The following is a 15,833-nucleotide window of genomic DNA, read 5'->3' as shown; positions in this document are numbered from 1 at the left end:
TGCCAGGAAAGCTGTTAAATCGCAATTCACTGCAAGCAACGTGTAGAAGAACAGGAAAATATTCCCCCTGACCGAGGCTGAAGACCTGAGCCAAAGCCCCTCTACAAAAAAAGTTTACAGGGTGTTGTTGAAGTCCAAGGAGGAAGTAGGAAAACATTTGAATATTCTAGTCCTTAACTTTGTCAACGCTTTTCAGTGTAGTTTGCTCAACAACAACAAAAATAAGTGTACTTTCTCTTTAAATTACACTGCAGATACCTTATTCTTACATAGTGTGTTCTGCAGGGCATATATATGCGTGTGTGTATATATATACACATTTCTTTTTTAAATTTAATTTGTTTTGTAGTCATAGATCCCAGCTTTGCGAATAAGAGAAGTTAATATATTCAAGGGAATGCCACAAGAGATTCTCAGTTCCCCCTCATCTTACGGAGTGAAGACAAATTCAAGATTAGTTTTGTAAATAAAAATTAGGGAACCAGGTTTTTTATTTTTACAATAGAGGAAGCAGCCCGGGGGGCAAGGTTAATAACTCTGTCAACACACTGTGCCCGGGGTTTTCTTCACAGGGTTAACATCATGAGAAGTGCTTAAACGCTGAAGTGGTTTGAGATGTCGCCTGGCATTTATGTGTCTGTCTCCTCTTCAAATGAACTGGTTGCTGTATAGGAAACAGAGGGTGTCGATTAGAGGAGTCGCTTCTAACTGGAGTGAGGTTGTTAGTGGAGTTCCACAGGGATCAGTACTAGGGCCTGTGCTTTTTCTAATCTATATTAATGATCTGGGCTCTGGGATAGTTAGCAAACTTGTCAAATTTGCAGATGACACAAAAATAGGTGGCTCAGCAGATACAATCTCGGCAGCACAGGCTATTCAGAGGGACTGAGATAATATTCAGTTGTGGGCGACACCTGGCAGATGAAATTCAATGTGGACAAGTGCAAGGTATTACATGCAGGTAACAAAAATGTCCACTATAATTACACTATGGGAGGAACAGAACTAGATGAAGTAACGCATGAGAAAGACCTAGGAGTCTATGTGGACTCCTCACTTTCTCAATCCAAACAATGTGGGGAAGCAATAAAAAAGGCAAACACAATGCTAGGGTATATTGTCAAAAGTGTAGAATTGAGAACAAGGGCAGTGATGTTCAGACTGTACAATGCACTAGTTAGAGCTCATCTGGATACTGTGGACAGTTCTGGGCTCCACACTTCAAGAAAGATATCGCTGCTCTAGAGGCAGTTCAGAGGAGAGCAACCAGACTTATTGCATGTCTGAAGGGAATGTCCTACTGAGAGACTGAGGAACTGAACCTTTTCACCCTGGAACAGAGGAGACTACGTGGGGACTTGATCCAAGTCTTCAACATCATGAAAGGCATCGACCACATCAAACCAGAGGAGCTTTTCCAGATCAGCAGGGACACACGCACCCGGGGACACAAATGGAAATTGGGCTTCAAGGCATTCAAGACAGAAAACAGGAGACACTTCTTCACACAGAGAGGCCTCACAATCTGAACAAACTCCCCAGCGATGTGGCTGAAGAGACAATTTGGGAACATTCAAAAACAGACTGGATAGGATCCTTGATCACTTAGTTATTAATGGACACCAAACGAGCACGATGGGGCGAATGGGCTCCTCTCGATTGGACACTGTCTTGTGTTCTTAATGCACGACTCAAAATAAATAAGTGAATCAATACATCAAACATTTAGACAGAAACAACATTACATCAAATCGAAGTCTGCATTATACATTTGTTCTTCAGTAGGTAAACCGGCATGGCTTTGGTACAAAAGAAAATAGTTTTACATCGGTTTCGGGCTTTCATCAAGGAAAACAAAGAACAAAATAAGTACATTTAAAAAAAAAAAAAAAAAAAAAAGCAAGAATGCAGATAAAAAGTGTGTCAGGAGTTCAGACAATCCCTGGAGATGTAGGACGAAGGCAAATCATTTAAAACTCCACAAGGAACAAACATGGATGCCGCTTTTTAGGGAAATCAGTTAAAAGTGAGATGAGCCCCTACAGCTGATTTTGCTAGTTTGACTGATAGCAGTTAATCGTGCCTGGAATAGAGATCTCGATTCATTATTTTTTAAGCAGCTTGAACTACATGGCAGGGTACTTTGTTCCAGATGAGACACTCATGGCTTTCTGACTTTGTGAAAAAGTGCTTCCTAATTTCAGCAATGAGGGCATCTGTTCTCCGTCTCCACTTGTGATTTCGGTTCCCCCGATTTGTCGTCGAGCCTGAAGCTGGCTTTTAGTTTGACTTACCTTTGAGGACTGCGAACACTGGAGTCAAGTCCCCTCCTAATCTCGTCCTTTGAAGACTGAAGGGATTTTAGTACTTTTAAAAGGTCAGTGCCAAAGAACTCAGGGAGACTGATAGCTGATGCAAATTATGTGTGTGTGTGTGTGTGTGTGTGTGTGTGTGTATTTGCACACACATCTATGGGCAGGTTGATCAGATTCCAGTGTGGCAACCCACGTGTCGCTCAGAGAAAGCGTTGCACAGTTGTGTCCCTGGCCAAGGCTTAGCACACACAGAGGAACTGCTTTTGTGAACGAACGTTTGGTGAATCGCAATGTAGGGTTATAAATAGAAATGAAAAGACGTCTTTTTCTCCACCAGGGAGGAAAGACCGTCCCCATTTAAGTGTGAGCATCGCGGTCCTTTGAGACCAGGCCACAGCCACGTCTCACAGTTCAGATGCATCTTCTGTAATGCGATGATTCAAACAATATTCTAGTGAAGATCAGACATGAATTTAGTAATTATTTACTCAATTTCAATAAATCAAAATGCAACGAACACTGCGGTCGCAAACGCTGCTCTCGTCTCGGCTGAATACTGATGATGTCTGCTCTTCATTTCTCAGATTCAAGTTTCGTCGAATCTCTTTTAGCCAAATCATCAAAAATTAAACACTGCACATTGCCTCTGAAGACTCAATCATCGTTACACTAATAAACATCCCTAATGCCCAGAGATCACGAATCACTTTGGAGGCTTTGACTCGGTTTCAATCGGATAAGACTTTAAGTGCAGCTTACTCTTCAAATAACATCCGCTTAAATAAACATGAAATCTGCACAACCAGCACAGGGAAACAGTCGGGCAACAGCATGACAAATGTCTATGGAAATCAATACATTAACACAAATCATAATCAATATGAATAATGGCACTCTGTCCTGCGATGGCGCACATTGTAATGAGTTTCACAGTCGCTGTAGTCAGAGGCTGAGCGAAGACAATCACTGCATCTCATTCTGTTGACGGACGGATTTAAAAATAGTATCGAGATGTTCCGCTGCTGCTTTTTAATTATCCCAAGGGTAATGTCTTGTGTCCCTTATTATTACGCCGTCTCCTCCAACGAAAACATCGAGTAGAAGAGGTCCATTTGCCAAGAGTCTGGGGAACATGTGTGTATTTATGAAACAATGACCTACAGTGACCCATGCATTTCACTTTGAGGAGTCTTGGTAAAGCTCTGGTTTATACAAATCGCCGTTTGAAGCAATATGGTACAGATTGATGAGTATAAAACTTATTTAGAGAACATTGTGCATCGCAAGCTTTAAAATAAATTACAATACAGCAGCTTCCTTGATAAACTGCCACTGAAAAAGGTGGACAGGGGGCGAACTCTGCAATTGCCAGTTAAAGCTGCCTTCAGTGAAGACGTGTGGTAGAAACTGGTGTGAACTGTGAACACCGCAGTACATTTACACCTTCGCTCGAGTGTCGGACACGCAGAACGGTCGAACGTTTTCCTCTTGGTGATTCTCGACATCAGCACATTTCACTGTATTAATACAGATAAGTATTGGATTGTAAATAAATGATTGAAGCGCGACTATAAGCTGTGCAAAGCAGAAAAACCCCGGCCACACAATAAAATACAACACTGCCTAAAATGAAGTGGACTGAAGTAAACTATTTTACTGCCCTTTATGGTTAAAGAGAAAAAAGGAAAAAACACACGAACAGGATGTCGGCTCTCAGTGCTGCTCGGTGGTTATGTTTAGCAGGAAAAAAAGGTGACACTTAAACTCCTGAACTTGCATAATCTTGAGTTGATCAGGAAGAATCCCGAAGAAACGATTCTCCCTGTTCTTTCTGATACCAGGTAAGTGTTGTCACAATTAAAACAAGAGTTGTAATGATGTTTTGCCATTGTTGGGGTGTTTGTAGAGGGTGGGGGTTGGTTATCCATAGCAGAGTACAACCACTATTACAAAAATAAATGTTTCTGTATTATGTTCTGTATTATGACTCATTATGACACATACACAAACAGACACTCAGACACACGAGCGCACAGACAGACACGCACACATACCACACAGACGGAAACAAACAAACCAACCAACCACTGTAACAGGAGCAGTGATTGCGTGTTGCTTCTCGTGTTCGTTTCCCACTCTGCTATTCGGGATTCAGGTCAGTGGGGCTGGGAATCTGTTGTGCAGGATAATGTCATTCTGCAGGAGCGCGGTTGTGCGATGCCCCACACCGACACCACCTGCAAGCCCGTGATTTAAGATTGCCCCCGGCCGGGGATTGTGGGAGAGTTCAGATACGAGTCCAGAGGACCCGTGTGCGTTTCCCCTGGGGAGCTCATGACAGTCATTGCTAAAGGCACAATAAATTAATCTCCGGGTGAATACAATAGCTTGGTCTCTCACATGCCATCTGCTTTACATATATCTACAAAAGCATTAGCCCCCCATTAGAGCTTTAATCACCGATCAGCTGCATCAGTCACACTGACCTGTCAACGTTATGTGTTGTGTTGTAGACTGGTGGTAGATAAAGAATAAAAAAGTAACTACGAACACCTACGAAGTGTGTAGCACGATAGCTGCGATTACATCCCAGCAGAATCTAAGAAGCATGAATTACAGCGTCCAGGAGTCATGTCTGCACTTCACGCTGCGAGTGAGAAATTTAGATCCGAGTAAATTTAAAAACATAACATGTTTCACTATAAAAATAAAAACAAGATTACCACCTTTTCACAGTGTGAGTGTGTCTTCAAATGCACATCGTTTTATCTGCTTTTCAAGCCAATAAGGTGAGCAAGTGGAATGAGTGTTTATTATTCTTATTTAATTGCAGAGGACAGAGGGGTCCTGACATCCAGAGAGATGAAATCTGCTCATTGCGTTTACTCTGGTATTACAGCAGCTGCACAAACGTGACGCACAAAACACAAGAAGGACAAGCGCGTCACACCCCAATGTTTCTCACCGCACTGTAATGGCACCCATTTGTGGTAGCAGCCCTAATTAAAGAGCTGATTCAATTTCTTAGTTATTCTTCTTTTCTGCAACAATATCATGGACAGAACGGAGGCGGGGGGCTTTAAGACACACTATTCTTGTCAGACTCTCGGCGCAACGCTCTTCTCTCAATGACAGAGGAGACACTGGGATTGATGGGCGTCCACAGACAGCAGTAAATGGCCCCCCGGTGATCGTTCCTCGAAGGCAGTTGGGCTAGGCGGCGCACCAAGGGTGTACCGGAGAGGCTGGAGAGAAACGAGACGTGCCATCTCTCAGGAACAGCTTTTAAATCACTGCCACCGGCAGCCGCTGTGCTCCGCTCACTTCGTGCCGCCCGGCCGAGGAGCCGCCTCCACACCGCGCCCTCACAGTGTCACAGAGATGCTGGCCCAGGAAGATAGCTGCCTCGGGATGCAGATTTAGCTCCCGGCAAAGAATAGAGGAATTACATTAAAAAGTAAAAATAAAGCAGAAACACAAACATCCCAAACTGCAAAGGCATTTGGAAGCACAGACCCGGGGACACAAATGGAAATTGGGCTTCAAGGCATTCAAGACAGAAAACAGGAGACACTTCTTCACACAGAGAGGCATAATGGACACCAAACAAGCACGATGGGGTGAATGGCCTTCAACTTTCTTGAGTTTTTATATCTGTGGCAGATTATTAGGTGGGCTTAATTCCAAGTCACAGGGCTGGCGCTTTTTCATGTTAAATACATTTGCTTTTTACCATTTCTGGCATTTTCACTCGACACACCTGGATTGGGCGCTGAAGAGACACTTACTCAGGGTGACTTATATAACAGCTTTGTTTAACATGATTAATTAATTACTGCTCCTTGTAAGCCTTTAACACTGAAAGTGGAAAAGCTTTTCGAATGATGGAAATGCTGTATTAAAAGAGCAGCTTTTGTGCATTTCGCCATCAATTTGCTGTGAAAAGCTCTCAATGAATTAGACCCCAGAGGATTCCAAACCTTGCCTCAGTTCAGATGCTGTACTTCAATTGCATATAGTAAAAGAATAATATATATATATATATAAATAAAATAAGCAATATCCATTGTGATTAAATTCATAATAAGTAAAAATACAGCAATATAACGATAAAACCTTCCTATGACTCATCTATAAAACTAAATATTGCAAGACTTAAGCCATGCATTGATAAAATGATATGGTTCGGCTATAAAGACAACTGCTACACAGAGAGCAGCTCCCAGAGTCGTTCAATCTGTTTACACGGTTGTGCGTTTCCCCCCCTGAGTGCCCGGTATCCGGTTTCCCATTCACAGCTCACCGTTCACATGGAAATTGGGTTTTAACATCTAGCAATTATCCCTGTACTCGGGGAGATTCGTTTACATGCACAGGACAATAGCGCAGTGTTTAGGAGCAGACGCACAGTAATTTCCCCGAAGTAAATCCGCTGGACATTGTTCCTCCGGTCTATTCAGGCTTTTATGACTCGGCAACAGAAACCCGAGGGTTAACCGAGAGCTTTGGGAACGCAAGAAAGTCGACGATCACAGCCGGCAAATGCACCGGTCCCGACTGACATTCTGGAATGTGAAACGGTTTACACACCCCAAGCACACAAACCCTAAATTTAAATATCCTCTATAGCAGGTAAAATACCAGCCAACGAATGAGATCCCAGTGATGTCTGTGCAAAAAGAAAGACCTAGGAGTCTACGTGGACTCCTCATTTTCTCCATCCAAACAATGTGGGGAAGCAATAAAAAAGGCAAACACAATGCTAGGGTATATTGTCAAAAGTGTAGAATTGAGAACAAGGGCAGTGATGTTCAGACTGTACAATGCACTAGTTAGAGCTCATCTGGATACTGTGGACAGTTCTGGGCTCCACACTTCAAGAAAGATATCGCTGCTCTAGAGGCAGTTCAGAGGAGAGCAACCAGACTTATTCCAGGTCTGAAGGGAATGTCCTACTGAGAGACTGAGGACCTGAACCTTTTCACCCTGGAACAGAGGAGACTACGTGGGGACTTGATCCAAGTCTTCAAAATCATGAAAGGCATCGACCACATCAAACCAGAGGAGCTTTTCCAGATCAGCAGGGACACACGCACCCGGGGACACAAATGGAAATTGGGCTTCAAGGCATTCAAGACAGAAAACAGGAGACACTTCTTCACACAGAGAGGCGTCACAATCTGAAAAAACTCCCCAGCGATGTGGCTGAAGAGACAATTTGGGAACATTCAAAAACAGACTGGATAGGATCCTTGATCACTTAGTTATTAATGGACACCAAACGAGCGCGATGGGCGAATGGCCTCCTCTCGATTGGACACTGTCTTATGTTCTTAAAAGAAACTCTCAACTGAAATCACTTGCATAGTCTGCAACAACAGTGCCTTAACTTCTCAAGATTGGTTGCTAAATTATTATGATGATTGTTCATATTTTAAATAGTCTTGCATTATATAATCGGAATTAACAACCTGCCTCCAGTCTGTAGTTCAGTGAAGATTTCCAGTCCTCAGATTTAATAAAGGCTGTTGGGATATGATCTCTTCTACATGACCAGCCTTAGACAACGACTCTGACGGAGCCCTGGGCCAGGGGGGGTGGCTGGTGCTTTGAGTCTATGCCCCTATTTCAGAGCTTAACTCACAGAGAAACATGCTTCTGCTGAAATCACAGGGGAGAGGGGGACACTTGTCTGAGCGAAATAAATAAGTGGCATTGCTTCACATTTCAAGCTGGTGTGAATGTCTCCAGGCGGTATGCGCTGAATAGTGATTGCATAACAATGGCCTTTTAGGGTGAGTGGGTTTTCCTCAACCTTGACGATGATTAAAAATAGCGAAGTGAAATATTTCAGTCCAGTGGGATTCCACACGTGATGCAGTTTAAAACATTGCCTCCTTAAATATCAGTCCGATTGTCTCGCTTCAATATGATAAGTTACATAACAAACAAAGAACATAAGAAAGTGTCCAATCGAGAGGAGGCCATTCGCCCCATCGTGCTCGTTTGGTGTCCATTAATAACTAAGTGATCAAGGATCCTATCCAGTCTGTTTCTGAATGTTCCCAAATTGTCTCTTCAGCCACATCGCTGGGGAGTTTGTTCAGATTGTGACGCCTCTCTGTGTGAAGAAGTGTCTCCTGTTTTCTGTCTTGAATGCCTTGAAGCCCAATTTCCATTTGTGTCCCCGGGTCCCTGTGTCACCTGCATGGATTACAAATGTCAGCTGAAGATTTTGTGTCAGCCGTTTGAATATCAATAGGTGTGAGCGTTTCTGTTTCATATTGAATGAAACAAAAAGCCTTGTAAATTTAAACGCTCCGGAAATGAGACTCGTATTGCAGTTGCTAACAGTTATTGCAGGAACTGATCTGTCGTGCAGTGGATCAACCCTGCACACCTTGCAGTTTTATAAACACAAACCTGCACAGCACAGCTCAAAACATGGCTCCCTGAAAGAAGAAAAATCTCAAAATAATTATGGAAATATAAATGATTTTACGCGGTTGCATCTCTGAAGAAAACCTTCGCCGCTGTTGGCAAAATTATTATCGAGACATATTCTCAGTCATCAAATTAATCTTCTGACCCGCGATGCCTGGCAAGTCCTAAACTTATTGCTTCGCTCCATGAAATAAGAACGGACTCTGCACTTCAAACGGGATTTCATAGCGACTGGATTATTATTGTGAGTCTACATACGGTGCGTGTCCAAAGCATGGATTTTAGGACAAAGCCCTTGAAATGATCTGGCTTAATCTTGCAATGGCCATCATGCATTGTAAAGACACCCCTTACCTCCACTTTAATAAAAAAGCTTCTGTCAGATGCAGGTGAATAAAAACAAAAACCCTCTTGGTGGTAAAACCAATCTCTCAGAGAACCGGAGATCCCCGACAGGAAGACAGCTGTCACAGCGATGACATCTACGTTCCCACTGAAAAAATACACAGTTTCTGAAGGAAAAATTAATGCTGAGATGTATGGAAGCAGTTGCCCAATTCAGCTATTCAAGACTGATGACTCCAACATATGGCCTTCCTCCAGACATGGCTTAGTTAGTCACGTGTCTATAAAGGTAGAGTCACCTGAGACGAGGGAACTGAAATGAACAGGAAAAACAGTTTGTATTTCTACATATGGCTACAATTGTTTGCGTCTGAGACTTCATGGGTTTAAGAGACGCCTGCAGGTGCTCAAGAACTGCACTGTAGGCATCTGAACAGAGACTAAAACAGAAAAATCACTTATTTCCCTTATTTATCCACAGTATGACAGGAATAAAGGTCTGTGCACCGCTGTTGTTCACTGAACTGATATAGCGGAGACCTGAAACGCGAGGGAGCAAGGGGAAATCTAGCGACTGCATGTAAACACAGGAGCACAGAGGGCAAACAGCACTGCTAAACAGCGCAGCAGACAACATGGCAGACTGACGGTATGTGACACCGGCCCCCCGAAAGGAGCGCTGCACAAACACTGCTGGATTTCGGTGCCGTTAAATTATCGTTTTCCAACTCCCGTCGTAATAGCTCTGCGCCCAGAGAAAAGTGTGGGCGGCAAGAGATCGCTCTTCGCCTCGCAAACACATCTCGAGAGGCGACGGGCGCTCAATCACAGCCGACAGCCCGCCGATGCAGGACAGGCGGTTGAGAGTCGTGGAAAGTTCCCGAGTGCGAGAGAATTACCATTTCACAGGCCAGCGATGCGTCTTGTCAGCAGCCACAACGAGACGCAGAGGTTTAATAGGCAATTTAAAAGCTTATGCATTGATGTTTTGGAAAGTGAATGAAGTACGTGAATGGAGCGTTGTCGTTATTGTCGTGACGGTTATTATATTTACACAAAAAAACATGAAAGTTATAGCCCAGACACACACAGACTTTTCAGTGTTTCGGTTACACATAATGGAAGCACACGCTCAACCAATCGGACAAGGATGTTGTTCACTTGTCACCACACATTATGCATTACATAATCCAGTCATTTCAGCATGTTTATTTTGGTCTTTTCTCTTTTCTGTGCTCGTCACTCAGAAACCACGTTCGTCCACCACACCCCTACGAGAAAACAGTTTTCCTGGCTGTGATGTGACTTCTTAATCTACAGTTTGACAAGTGTATTTCTTGAAAGCTGTGACTCGGGGCTGCTACCAGTGTCGGCAAATGTTATGCATTTAACAAGTAATGGGAAGAGGCCTCTGCATCTCATTGCAACACACAGTTTGAAATGGTCATCAATACAAAATATATTTCCTCAAGAGCAAACCTGGAGAGGAAGTGAACAATAAAAGACAAGAAATTCTTGCCTTCATGTATATATCCATACACACTGATCTGACAAGCCCTTCTTCAGAGATCTGTCATTTCCACATTGCTGCGGGGGAATCAGGAAAGCCCGAGCGAGTAACGTCAGTAATTTGTCTCTGCGGCAAGCGACGGCGCAGGCTATTCAGCTGGGGACCTGTCGAGCATCACGCGTTACTATTCTCCTCCGAATCCCTCGAAACAAGAACAGCACCCAACTGCAGGAATGACATCTAAGACCTAAGGGTTCATGCTGTACTCTCACTTACGTCTTCAGGTGGTAAAGTCTCATAATTATGTCTTAAACAGTAGAAGACAACCTGCCAGCACATGTTTGCTCCTTAAAACGTGTTTGTTGTTAGTTTATTAAACCAGAGATGTGATTCTCTGCGTCTCTTGCCTTTTCTACTGACCAAATATTAGTGCAGGACACCATTATCTCGCCTTCAGGATATAGATATACTGTCCCACTTTCCCCGGTTAGATGCAAACTCTTCCTGCTCCTGCGAAGTGTACAAAACTGTAATTTACTTGTAAACAGTCCAACTGGATGCTGTCCATTTCCTCAGGACTGAGAAACAAAAGTACACTTTCTGACCCCTATGAGAGACTTTTCTGCAGAAGAGGGGGCACAGAAGAGAAAAAGTAGCTTGTATGAATAAGTAAACAAACGAAAATAAGATTGTGCTTTGATCCAGTACATCTACAGTAATCCATTAATTAAAAAGGATTTAACTTTTCTGCCCAATTTCTGGATGCATCACTTGCATTTCACTTCCCAAAACAGAGAAAACCCAGAATACACAGAAAGATGAACGGTTACCGGACAGTGTGAGGCGCTGGAAGGCAATTCTTGACTCACACAAAGAGCCAACATCGGAAATTAAAGGAAGTTACTTCATACTGAAGACAGAAATTAATCTTTACGACTGAAGATGGTGTTTCTGGGCTGCCATGTCTCTCTTAATGCAACGTTTATTGGCCATGACTCAACCCTGGAAATCAAGGTGTTCAACCTGAGGAACAAACATCTCTGCATCTCCTACTCCTCTCTCTCACGCAGGGGAGAGGGGGAACCGGCAGGGGCTCAGACCGGGCCTTACCGGGGTCGTTGTGCGAGTGGGGCACGACGAACACCTGCAGCGGCTCGCTGTCCCACTCATGCTCGTCATAGGTGATGTCGAAGCCCTGTTTCCACACGCCTCCATCGGGGTTGTCGAAGGGAAGCAGGTCGTAGATGTCCAGCATCTGACAACAGAAACACGGGAGCCCGTTACAGTGAGACTCGCGCAGCAGGACGCCGACGAGGGCAGCGTCGTTCTTCATGCCAGCTGGAGGCAAGAGATTCAGGCCCCCCGAAAGACCCTTCACCACCCATCTTTTCCACAAATCTCCTTGGCAAAGCCCTATACCTGATACATTTTTACTCATTTGTTCACGATGGAAAATTAAACTCCACTTAAACAGGTGCTAAACAATGAAAAGAGCTCATTAAAGTTAGGGCTGAAACAATGGTTTGCTAATGTAGTTGTAAGCAGACAACACTATCATAGGGAATGTTTATTTTATATTACCTGTAACAGGTGCCTGTGCTTTAATTATGTAGGTTTTAATAAATGTGCTGAAAACACCATCATTGTTATCTGAACGTCGGTAAGCAAAGTCTGTTTTAAATGGAACCGGGCCAAAACAAAGTGTGAGATACTGAGCTATTGAGCTCCGATAAGAACAGTCAGAGTCTGCAATTTGTGCTCCCCACAGGAAGTGCTTCTATACAGTTGTTATCAGCTAAATAGATGTATTTTTTATGAGTATTGTATCGATTACAATCTGTCGACTTTTAAAAAGCACCTTCATAGCAAACCTTTTGGCACGAGGTCTTTGTCGAGCTCGGATGGAAAATCAGAGTCAGCAAAACATCTCCCTACCTGTACGCCATCCGAGGCCTTGGCATAGGGCCGGGCTGCGAACCGGCAGTCCTCGGGTTCGACCGGGACGACCAGCGGGGGGGAGGCCAGGAGCTCGGCCGAGGACGCCCTGCTCTGGTTCGCCGCCTCGGCGTTCGCCCTGCCGTCCTTCACCGACTCGCTGAGGTTGATCACAGAGTCCCTGATGTTGGAGATGATCTCGTTGTTTTCCGCCAGCAGCCTCTCCAAGTGGTCGATCTTTTCCTGCAGTATAGACAGCTGCCCCTGGAAGAATAAAGCAATGTCTTCTATAGCAGTGGAAAAACAACTTAAATATAGGTATATATCGCGAGAAGGGACTTGCCGATTACACCCCTGATTGATGGGTTCATTGCCTCCGATTTTATTTATTTCAAGAGATTCAAATAACACTTTCATTTACTTATAAATCATTAGCAGCCCCATCGGCAGCCCTCCATCCGCAATTGCCTCCGCTTCGCTCGTTAGTTGCTAGGTTACGTATCTTTCAATGGTAAGCGACAAGCACTTCAGTGGCCCCTCGTCAAACAAACGATCAGCGCGGAGACAGGGAGCTAATGAGCAGATCAGAACCTCGCTGGAGGGAAGCACGGAGAGACGCCCGGGCAGATTCAACACCTAAGAGGAGGGCGAAGGGGGATGGACGATTCAGATTTCAGTGCGACTCCAGACTGAATCCAGAATAGGAGTTGAACACTATCAGAGTTACGGAAGAGGAACCGACTGAGCGGAGGTGGAGATCTTTCAACTTGTCCCAAGCAGAGACGCAACACGGACATCCGCACAGCCACCGTCCAATGGCAGGGAACCGATGGGAAGATGACTAGACCAGACCAGATTCCCACAAGATTCCCTGATCCCTGATGTTTCTTTGGGTACGTTTCCATTAGTGTTTAGTGCAAAGAAATGCCTTTTAGTGAAGGTAGAATTCATATTGGCCGGACACCCTGTGAATACATTAGATTTTTGAGGAAAGTAGGGAAAACTAGGAAAGCAACCAATCGCTTTAATTAAATCATGTTGAGGGAAAAGAGTTTGAATCCCTGGAGATAAGAAGGCGGTTGTGTTCCTTTCATCTTCTTTGGTTTTTGTGAGATGCAGCTGCCAGGTGTGGAAAAAGAAAATGAATGGCAGAGCAAGAAACTTTAGATGTCAAAAGAAAGGCCACAAACACAAATTATACCAATGGACAGTTGCAGAATGAAGGGAAGCTGGCATCACATTTCTGCAAAACAAAATTCCTCCATCCAGACTGAACAGGATTTACAGGCCAGATACAAATTTCAAATGTCAGATACGAGAAGGGGAAACGACTTATCAGCAAATCTTGTGCGCGACAAGGCAGCTTCGCAAACAATTGCTGAATAACCCATCTCGGCTACCTGCGGCTTAATCCAAGCGCAGATCTCGTCACAGAGCTAACGAGAGCCGTCTGCAGGCACTGCGAAGCCGTTGCCGGATATTTATAGCAGCAGACGGAAAATCTCGAGATGCTGCTGAAGCTCTGAGGTGCTTTCACTCCACCGGTCGATACAGAGATGATAGTCTTGCCGGGGAGAAAGAGAGAGACATCCAGATGAGTGTGGAGATGGAGGACAGATGCCACCCTGTCAGTGAGCAGAAACATTTATGAACCACCAACTAGTGCCTGCTATATTGGGCATAGGTTTACGCTGTTTCATAGCAAACAATTATTACGGGCCTCTATATTTTATACACAAAGTTGTGCATCAGTAAGTGGCATTCCTCAAGATCAATCGAAAACTGATCGACACTTGTGTCTCAGGAGCATAAAGCACCGTCGAAGCTTGACATGGATTTTAACAAAAAGTTTTTGGAACTCCTGATTGGCCGAGCCGGTCACCTGACAGAGCGGCCAACTGGACTGAAGAGCAGCTGAACGTCGAGCTTCAGACCCAGCAGAGAGCAGCGATAACATGAAACACGACCGAGAAAACAAGGGCGGATATCCAAATACAGAACAACAATATGCAAATTGTTGAGAAGGCAAATTCCAAACAAGTAAAAACTATTTAATTTGATGCAAAAATGTCATTTGTTTAGGAAGGAATAATATTATGAAAAAAAAAGTTGTGGAAAACAGACAAAATACAGTTGTTTACATTGGCATTTTATTACTTCTTTCTTATTCAGATCACTGTTTTACTACATTGTTACGATAATCAAAACCAGTAAGAACAGCAAAACATGAGAGTGGCCTGGTGATAACAAATTTAAAATGCCATCAATGCTGCAAATCTGAGATTCAAATACAAGAGAGACTTCTTTACCTGGCTTTGCATTTCTATCTATTAAACAAATTATAAACCACGCCGTTTCTTCTTCCGAAATTACGAGAGAAAAAGCCTATTGACCTTTCTTCTGAGAGGATTGAAAGTAACAAAATGAGAGAATTAAACGTAATTTCATCTTTCACCCTCAGGGTCAGAAAACAACAAAAGGGAGCTAATTGCTATTCAGCATTGATAAAAAACACTTTTTGGAAGAAGCCTACAGCCAGCCAGACGCTTGACCTTTAGAGCAGCCCAAACGCTAAAGAGGAAACGGGGAAATTAAATACATTTTTGCACCTTCTGGCAGAGCGGTTGCAAAATACCCACATCGCTAATTTAATATATATATTCAGTATGTAGGCTCCATATTTTTGAAAGCACTAATGGGTATAATAACAAATACACGCCGTAAATCCGATCCAATTCTGCAGTCATACCTCAGCACCTGTGTACACTACCGGACGTGGATCTTTACATACACTTTACACTCCTGTGACACACGTGTCCTGGCACAACACATCTCGGTAGATCGTCTGCAGGAGATGCGGACCTCAATGCATCTCACTCCAACTTTTTTGTTCCACAATTGATTGCTTATAACGCTCTTCTAAGTGTGTAAAGACACACACACAACATTTCTAAATTCCTTTCCATGATTTAGATAAACTACATTATTGCTGTAGTAACTCTACTCGGAGAGACTGAGGAACTGAACCTTTTCACCTGGAACAGAGGAGACTACGTGGGGACTTGATCCAAGTCTTCAACATCATGAAAGGCATCGACCACATCAAACCAGAGGAGCTTTTCCAGATCAGCAGGGACACACGCACCCGGGGACACAAATGGAAATTGGGCTTCAAGGCATTCAAGACAGAAAACAGGAGACACTTCTTCACACAGAGAGGCCTCACAATCTGAACAAACTCCCCAGCGATGTGGCTGAAGAGACAATTTGGGAACATTCAAAAA

At 43.8% G+C, this 15,833-nt stretch overlaps 1 protein-coding gene across 1 annotated transcript in view; it reads right to left on the bottom strand.

Moving 5' to 3' along the window:
• Positions 1-15,833, bottom strand: part of man2a1 (mannosidase, alpha, class 2A, member 1) — a 94,418-nt gene that overhangs the window by 66,173 nt on the left and 12,412 nt on the right. The window contains exons 2-3 of the mRNA XM_066711586.1: positions 12,550-12,813; positions 11,725-11,869 (exon numbers count right to left, since the gene is read on the bottom strand). Of these exons, the coding sequence (XP_066567683.1) occupies positions 11,725-11,869; positions 12,550-12,813 (409 nt within the window). The remainder of the gene's footprint in view (positions 1-11,724; positions 11,870-12,549; positions 12,814-15,833) is intronic.

Source organism: Amia ocellicauda, chromosome 8 (assembly GCF_036373705.1).
Source record: "Amia ocellicauda isolate fAmiCal2 chromosome 8, fAmiCal2.hap1, whole genome shotgun sequence".
Classification (NCBI taxonomy): domain Eukaryota; kingdom Metazoa; phylum Chordata; class Actinopteri; order Amiiformes; family Amiidae; genus Amia; species Amia ocellicauda.
The sequence above is the reverse complement of the archived record's forward strand: the minus strand, read 5'-3'. Positions and strand labels throughout refer to the sequence as shown.